The following is a 9,457-nucleotide window of genomic DNA, read 5'->3' as shown; positions in this document are numbered from 1 at the left end:
AATAAATTTTAGTCACCTATTCTGGAAATTAACATCATAGTTACAAAATTTTAGATACTGTAAACTGAACGGATTTTATGAGGCATACGTAATTTATGTACCTAAATTACAAAACATTTAATTGCAATAATTCTGTACTATTGGTCCATTATTTTGTATATACGGTATAATCCAGCCACACAGCACATACATATTCTAGATTCTGTTTTGTTTACAATTATAAAAAAATTTAACAGCAATAATACTGTAGAAAAACTAAATCTTTAGATAAATAAATGCTGTTAAGAAGTTAAGACCTTTTACTTTCTCTTTTTCTCTATACTTGTGTATAGCAGCAGCATACGGCAAACAGGGTGTCGCGATGGTCCTGCTGTTTCACGGTGCGAACAAGGACGCACGGGACAGCATTGGGAGGATGGTTTTGCGGACAGCCGCCACATGTGGTGAAGCAGCTGTCGTGAACCTGCTGTTGCGGTTGGGGACAGACCGGTCTGCTGCCACCTACGGTAAGATGCTTCTCGAGCTAGCCCTGGCATGCAACAGGAGGGCAGTCGTAGATAGACTGAGCAGGATTTGTCCCGAGTAACATGGGGTTGTACTACCATTTGCAGATTTAGCAAGTGAAGCCCTGGTAAACTGCAAAATATATATATCATTGAATTATTCAAATATTTACCTGCTCTTCTTCCCCCTCCCCCATTCTTTGTTCTCCTCATACTGGTCTTACTTCTGCAGGTGAAACTTTCCAAACTGCTACCTTCAACATCCTTGTGCTTTCCAAACAGTAGTTTTTTTACACTTCGTTTGCTGGCAGTAGGTCACATGTTTGACTGGCACTGGATTGCAGAGCTCTATTGAAATTGTTCCAGAGTAGCATTTGTAGTATTTGAACCTCACAATGTAGTAGCTGAACCTCACCATGTTCCAAATACACGTGATCATTTTCGATGACCTTCGAGCGTGGTATACTTCGAAGTCGTTTTCCAAAGTCTTGATTCAGATTCTCTTCTGCAGTAGTTTTCAGCATTTCTTAAACACAGTCTGAAATTTATGTGTGAATTTTCATTCATGTCAGCACAGGCACCCCTGTTCTTAGCTGCCGAATTGCTGCCAGCCTATGGCAGGGCAAGGGGGGGGGGGGGGGGTTACTTATGAGACTGCAACTCATGAGTACGTCATTGGGTTACCGCAAGTGAAGAAGCGCAGATAACTTACCTATGTTAACTGGCTCTGTGTAAGGAGATATCTCATTTAGAAAGTCAGTGAGAAGGCATTCACGAGTATCAGCGTTGCAGATAAGGCAGCCACAGATGTTCTTGGTGAAAGCAAAAGCTTCGTTTCCAACACTAAGAATTTTAGCAATGGTAAATGAAGTTCCACATTGTGCAACATGGAACAAAATAATTGGAAAAATTATTGGTTTTAGATTGCTCACAAAGAGAAAAAACTTACCTAGCATACCATGTTTGTTGTGAAGGGTGACTACTTTAAATAGATTTCAGTTTAGAATCTCATTTGGTCAGGTTTCAAATTGATCAAAAAATGTACTTTCATGGCTGTCTTATTTACAGGTGGTAGAATGGAAAACACATTTAACAATATGTCTACAGTTCAGAACAAGTTGCTGAGAATTAATGTCAACTTATTTGACAACACAGCTGAAACAATTTCATCTGATACAATTATCAGTGAATACTGTGAGTACTGTGAGTACTGTGAGTACTTAATTCAGTGGTTACAGTAGTGAAGAGATTATAGGTATCCATACTTTTTGATGAGCTAAGGAGTGCCTGCAGATGCAAAATACAGGAAATTAAGATCCTGAAATTATGTAAGTTACCGATAATGTCCCAGGCTGCCTAGTTCGTTAATTTACTTTTGTAACAGTATATGTAAATAGACATGTTACAAGGAACTCTGCAGGAAGTACCACCACTGCAAAATGACTGAAAGCATGATGGAATTCATTTTTGTGAGTGTTGCTGAAAAGTAGTGAACAAATGTCACAATAATGTAGTGGCTCCATATGGGGCTACTGAGGCTTCACCAGATTTGTCCAAATCTAACCTGTATCTTTTCTTCCCCAGAACTAAATCAATAGGAAATCATCACATGTAAAAGGAATATTAGACCTCTTGGATGAAGTTATATCTGACCCCACATCAGAAGTGATCATAGTGACCTTGATACTAATCCTGATCCTGTTCTGGACATCACTGCAGAAGAAAGTGACACTGGAAGCCACCGCTTAAAATCATGTGGGGCCTAATAATTCCAGGATGTAAGTGATTATAATGAATATAATTCTAGCAGTGATGATGGTTTTCCTTTGACTTCTCTTGCCACCAATAAATGGACTAAAATTTGTTGTGATAGTACAAAGTGTCATGACTGAAATGAGTATGTTGATATAAAGGGCAAATTGAAAGATGAAGGTAACAACATGCCACCAGACTATTTCTTTTCAGTTTTTTCTGTGACAATTTCATTGGTTACATAGCATTTCACACTAACTTTAATGCCTCTCAAAAAAACAAACATTTTGTCTTTGGTTACTGGTTTAAATGGTTCGTTTTTTCTAGCAAAATGAATTCTTGTGGGTATAAAATAACCTCATAGTTACCATGGAAGTTGGTCTTGCTGTGAACAGTTGAGGGACAATTGTGCAAGCTCACTCATGTCCATAAATGGGTTTGGAGAGTTACCACCACACATACATTTGAATGACAACATGATGCCAACAAGAGAGTCTCCAAATTACAATAAGTTTTGCAAGAAAAGACGTATGCTTGACATATTCAGGAAAGCTTTCGAAGAGAGTTATGCCCCACCTAAAGTCAGCCAGTTGATGAATGCTTGGTGACATTAAAAGATAGGATTAGTAATAAATAAATGCCCAAGAAACTCATCAGATGAGGATACATGGTATGGCTTTGGGCTAATAAATTAGTGTTTGTGATTTTGAAGTTTACACTAGGGTTGGGTTGTTCTTAGGGAGGAGACCAGATAGCGAGGTCATCGATCTCATCAGATTAGGAAACGAAGTCAGCTGTGCCCTTTCAAAAGGGACCATCTGGCTATTTGCCTGGAGCCATTTAGGGAAATCACAGAAAACCAGAATCAGGATGGCCGGACACAGGATTGAACAGTCATCCTCCTGCACGCGAGTCCAGTGTACACTAGGAACATAGGTACAGCTGAGGTTCATTTAGGAGAAATAGTTTTATTTTATTTGTGGGAATGTCTGGAATGGAAACAATGTTTTTGATAACTGCTTCACAAGGGTGTCCTTTGTGGAAAAACTGAAACAACATGGGACACGCAGTTGTGACCTCAAAGGTCTGGAACAAATGAAGCATGACAAAGAACTCAGTAGAGTGGACTCTGAATAATCAGTGAGGAATGATGGAATACTCACTATAAAAAAGTGGAAGGACCATTTCTTATAAAATCCTCCAGATGATGTTTCAGTTGTGAACAGAAAGGAGGCTGATAGTAGCAAAAAGCAAATTGCTGCAAGGTCATATCATGAGAACACAGGATGTTATACAACTGAAAGAAAAGCAGGAAGGTCCTTGGTAATATTCTCTTGGTATTTTGTTGATGTATCAGTTGTGACGTACACTGGTAGGAGTTTGCAAGTCTAAAAATTTAGAAGCAATGTTGTAGCTGGTTTAGCACATACTAGATATGTGAAAGGCTTACCATGTTCATCACATAATACACCACACCGTGAGATATTCAAACCACAGGTGCCCACAGAAAAGAGAAAGTCAGAAGCAAAACATGCTACAGCACGGGATTCTAAAATGTAATGCCAACTGTGGTATGAAAAACACCTTCATTGATCCCGATGGAGTTTTAAAAGGTGATGTTTGCTTATGCTTGTCACCCGAGAAGGTTTCATTCATTCATATCCAGGGTATGTTGCAAGTTTTTCACATATTGTGAGTGTCGCTAAGACTTGCCACAGTGGCTTCAAATGAAGACACCCTTCAACATTCATTCAAATGTATAAAAAGCAATAAATTGTCATTTTCATTTCTTCAGTGTGTATTTAAGCAATTTCCACCATAAATTCAGTGGCTTAATGGTCTGTGCTTGAAAGGGTTACCAGAGATGGCAATACGGAGGCACACAGAGTAATACTGGCAGCCAGAAGCCCTGTCTTCACAGCTAGGCTGCAGCACCACATCGCAGAAGCTGCCAGTGGTGGTTTGCACGTACCAGTTGTCAAGGCTGTGACTGTGCAGCACTTCATTTGTTGGGGGTACACGGACGAGGTCCCAGAAAGGAAGGGAAATGCGGCAAAGCCACAGGCACCTGCAGAGACATGTAAGCCCCCTCTCCTTAAGGAGGCTTGTGAAGACCAGAGTCCAGGGTTTTACATTGGAGGATGGCAGAGTGTGTGGTGCTGACATCGCAGCACGTATGCTCGCAAGCCTGTCCCATTCCAAGCCGTTTAAGGGCTACTCCTTCAGAAATTGGAGTTGGAAAGAGGTAGACCACAGTCACACAATGTTTTACAGAACGTACTTCATTATTCCTCACTTTCAGCAACCGTGCGGTCCACCGACACCACATGGGCTTCCTGGTCACAAATGAGGGGAGCAAGCCCCCTAAGGTGCCAAATCATTGAGTTCATTTCCCTGATTACCTATGGCCTGGAACTTGGCAGAAAATGATTCCATTGTCTTGGCTTTACAGGAGAAGAAGAGCGTCCTGCACTTGTCACGTAAGTGGCAGCCAATATTTCGAGGAGTAGCCATTCGGTGACGTCGGAGTCACCGTCGGGGACTCCGTGTGATGCTGTGGTGGAGCACGTACTGTCACAATGTCCCATCAGTGTGGATTCCACACCAGTGTCTTCAGTTCGCTGTCTGTGTAGACTGCAGCACCTTCGAGTTTTGACGGAGAGCTGTCCACGTCAGCTTCAAGACGGTCTGCATCTCAGCAGCGTACAGCGACACTGGCGAATTGGGTCACTTGCCTGTCTGAGGATCGACAATCTTTTGTTTTATGCGAGTTTGAGGGGTAACTCACCGAAATCTCAGTCACTGCTTTCTATCAGGAATTGTTGGTTTACAAGCAGCTCAATAACGCATTTTTATTGAACCCTACATTTAAAGTACTTTAAGTTCCCTTCAAAGTACCATCCATGTGCAATGATACACTCGGCCCAATGCTTTTGTTACTGCTGAAAACAGTTCCAGAACTCATGTGGCAGGATACTGTTCAAAGCTGATACCCTGTTTTTTGATGTCATTCACACAAATGAATTACTATTCTTTCAGAGTTTGCTTCACCTGTGGAAACAAAAACATCAGAGAGAGCCTGATGGGGTGAGTACGATGCACGAGGCACAAGCACTGTGTTGTTTCCCGCCACAGACTGTTGGACCACCAGAGCTATGTGGGCTGGAGCATTGCCATGGTGGAGCAACCAGTTCACCTTTCACCAGTTCTGGCTGATTCCGTCACACTCTCTTGTAATCTACATAAGACTTCCAGATAATGGTGGGTCACTGTTTGTGCTGGAGGAACAAACTCCTTGTGGGCAATTTCACTGACATCAAAAACACAGAACAACATTGTTTTCACTTTGGACATGCTTACCCGTGTCATCGTGATATTAAGATTTTTCTGCTGGCTCCACACTTGCTTTGACTCCTCGATTCCGTATCGTACCTGTAGCACTGATTCTCATTCCCGATCACAATTATTTTAGGAAAATTTGGATAGTTTTGCACTTCTCTCATCAAGCTGTGGCAAACATTGAAGCGGTTTTCTCTTCAGGCATCAGTGAGGAAGTGAGTCACCAATTCTGCAGACATCCGTCTTATGTACAAATCTTCGATTAAAATTTGCTGGACTGTGCTCCACGACACCTTTCTTTCCTCAGAAATTTGGTCAATCGTCCAATGATGACCATCAATTGCTCATAGCAATGTTTTCATCATCTCTTGCCATCCTATTACAACCATGGCACGCAGTACGTTTCCAGTAGATACGTTACCTCAGTTGAAATGAGAAAACTACTACTAGAGAAGTGATTTCCCCGAAGTACCATCATTAAAAGGGCTTACCAAAGCATCCCAATAGTCTCTGCTGTGGTTTTCTCTAACAGACAACAAAATGTCACACTAATTCTTTTCTACTTGTTTACCACACCATTAAATGCTAGAAGGTAGAAATAGGAATGCAAGCAACAGAACACAAGAAACATACCAGTGAACTGACTGATACCACCTTACTGAGCATTGTGGGAGGCTACAAAGTATCACTACCTAGTGGTACAATATGTAATTACAAAGCATTGACACGGAACCACTTGATTCATGTTATTTTTGGGTTCCCTCAAAGTTTCATATGCCGCTATACTTTATCAGTGTGTAAACTCAGGTGAGCCAGTAATGCTGCTATACACTTGGTCATTAAATAGAAATTTAACACTAACAGAACTGTTAACAGTTTTGACTATCGACATTTATATTTAGAGTTAATAGATGGTGTTAGTGAATAAAATTCAAGTATTTAAACGAAAATTTGTTTTACTCAGATACCTTCCATCACATTAAATTATAGACAAAATGCACACTTAAGGATATATGCGAAAGGTTGTAGTTCAACATTTAATTCACATAGGAAAAATTAAGCATGGGTCTTAAACACGGGACCTGCCAAAATTAGTTTTCTGCATAAGGAAAAGTAACCCTGAACAGAGGATTTTGTAGGATGTTTGCTTCCCACATGAGATGTACTGTGAAACACCACCTTCTGACATTACTTTCAGTTCTAAAAATATGAAGTAATTCTGTGTAACCCCAAAATATCCTTCCCCACACTGGAACATACTGTCAACCTTCACACACTGCTTGCTAATCAATTGGGTTTATAGAACTCAACTGGTGTAGTTAAGGATTTTGTGATTTTCCACTGCGGCAGTATAATTCCATGGAAAATAATAAACCTCTACATTCATCTGCTGCCGTTGGATAAGCAGCTGCAGCAGCAAGTCGTATACTCTTAGCTCACTTATTTGTTACATAGTTTAATTCTTAATTTCTTTGCGTGTTTTTGGTACTTGCATTGTTTAATTCATAAATTTCGGGTGTATTATAGTATTTGAGAGTATAGCATCACGTTTTAGTACCTGAATAGAGTAAAATTGCGTAGTCTCTTTCCGCCGCCGAGCAGTGTGTCAGCAGTGCGCAAGTAGCAATATTACTGCATCTATTAGGCAATCTTGTATTTTAATAACCGTTTAAATTTTGTGTCTAATTGTTTGTGCTCTCTGTAGATTAGTTCAGACGTTTTTTGCACAACAGTTTCTAGCATTGATAGGGACTGCAACTGCTGTGTTTGGATGCAGGCTGAATTGGCATCCCTTCACTCCCAGCTTCAGGCAATGTTGGCTTCGGTCTCACAGCTTGAGGCTGTTGCCAATGGGTATCACTGTGGGAGTCCGGATGGGGGTTTGTCGGGGATGGGCAGCTCATCCCACGCATCCCCCGATCGGACTACGACTGTGGCTGCCCAGGATACTGCCCACATTGAGGCTGATCCCTCACCTGCGGTAGAGTGGGAGGTCGTCTCGAGGTGTGGCAAGGGGCGAAAGACATTCCAGAGGGCTGAACAGGCCTCCTTTCCAGTTTGACGAACCGGTTTCAGGCCCTATCTCTGGCTGATAGTGACCTTCGGCCGTACATGGCTGCTTGTCCTGTTCCAGAGGTTGCCCCTCAGTCTGCAAGATCCAGGCGGTCGCAGAGGGTGGGCTTACTGGTAGTTGGGAGCTCCAACGTCAGGCACGTAATGGGGCCCCCTTAGGGATATGGCAGCAAGAGAGGGGACGAAAACCAACGTGCACTCCGTGTGCATACCGGGGGGAGTTATTCCAGATGTGGAAAGGGTCCTTCCGGATGCCATGAAGGGTACAGGGTGCACCCATCTGCAGGTGGTTGCTCATGTCAGCACCAATGATGTGTGTCGCTATGGATCAGAGGAAATCCTCTCTGACTTCCGGCAGCTACCTGATTTGGTGAAGACTGCCAGTCTCGCTAGTGGGATGAAAGCAGAGCTCACCATCTGCAGCATCATCAACAGGACTGACTGCGGACCTTTGGTACAGAGCCGAGTGGAGGGTCTGAATCAGAGGCTGAGACTGTTCTGCGACCGTATGGGCTGCAGATTCCTTGACTTGCGCCATAGGGTGGTGGGGTTTCGGGTTCCGCTGGACAGGTCAGGAGTCCACTACACGCAACAAGCGGTTACACGGGTAGCAGGGGTTGTGTGGCGTGGGTTGGGCGGTTTTTTTAGGTTAGATGGCCTCGGGCTAGAACAGAAAGGGCAACAGCCTCAATGGGTGCAGGGCAAAGTCAGGACATGCGGGGACCAAGCAACAATCTGTATTGTAATTGTAAACTGTCGAAGCTGCATTGGTAAAGTACCGGAACTTCAAGCGCTGATAGAAAGCACCGAAGCTGAAATCGTTATAGGTACAGAAAGCTGACTGAAGCCAGAGATAAATTCTGCCGAAATTTTTACAAAGGCATAGACAGTGTTTAGAAAGGATAGACTGCATGCAACCGGTGGTGGCGTGTTTGTCGCTGTTAGTAGTAGTTTACCCTGTAGTGAAGTAGAAGTGGATAGTTCCTGTTAATTATTATGGGTGGAGGTTACACTCAACAACCAAGCTAAGTTAATAGTTGGCTCCTTTTACCGACCTCCAGACTCAGCAGCATTAGTGGCAGAACAACTGAGAGAAAATTTGGAATACATTGCACATAAATTTTCTCAGCATGTTATAGTCTTAGGTGGAGATTTCAATTTACCAGATATAAACTGGAACACTCAGATGTTTAGGACGGGTGGCAGGGACAGAGCATCGAGTGACATTATACTGAGTGCACTTTCCGAAAATTACCTCGAGCAATTAAACAGAGAACCGACTCGTGGAGATAACATCTTGGATCTACTGGTGACAAACAGACCCGAACTTTTCGACTTTGTAAGTGCAGAACAGGGAATCAGTGATCATAAGGCCGTTGCAGCATCCCTGAATATGGAAGTTAATGGGAATATAAAAAAGGGAGGAAGGTTTATCTGTTTAGCAAGAGTAATAGAAGGCAGATTTCAGGATACCTAGCAGATGAAAACGAAAATTTCTGTTCCGACACTGACAATGTTGAGTGTTTATGGAAAAAGTTCAAGGCAATCGTAGAATGCGTTTTAGACAGATATGTGCCGAGTAAAACTGTGAGGGACGGGAAAAACCCACTGTGGTTCAACAACAAAGTTAGGGAACTACTGCGAAAGCAAAGAGAACTTCACTCCAAGTTTAAACGCAGCCAAAGCCTCTCAGACAAACAGAAGCTAAATGATGTCAACGTTAGCGTAAGGAGGGCTATGCGTGAAGTGTTCAGTGAATTCGAAAGTAAAATTCTATGTACCGACTTGAC

General features: G+C 42.4%; 1 protein-coding gene across 1 annotated transcript in view; it reads left to right on the top strand.

Annotated features, from left to right (window-relative positions):
• The first annotated feature begins 361 nt into the window (after positions 1-361).
• LOC124553537 (ankyrin-3-like) overlaps positions 362-9,457 on the top strand; it is a 92,152-nt gene continuing 83,056 nt past the window's right edge. The window contains exons 1-3 of the mRNA XM_047127385.1: positions 362-506; positions 1,572-1,697; positions 4,177-4,406. Of these exons, the coding sequence (XP_046983341.1) occupies positions 362-506; positions 1,572-1,697; positions 4,177-4,406 (501 nt within the window). The remainder of the gene's footprint in view (positions 507-1,571; positions 1,698-4,176; positions 4,407-9,457) is intronic.

This window comes from Schistocerca americana, chromosome 11, assembly GCF_021461395.2.
Source record: "Schistocerca americana isolate TAMUIC-IGC-003095 chromosome 11, iqSchAmer2.1, whole genome shotgun sequence".
Lineage (NCBI taxonomy): Eukaryota > Metazoa > Arthropoda > Insecta > Orthoptera > Acrididae > Schistocerca > Schistocerca americana.
Note: the sequence above shows the minus strand (reverse complement) of the source record. Positions and strands in the feature narration are given on the sequence as shown.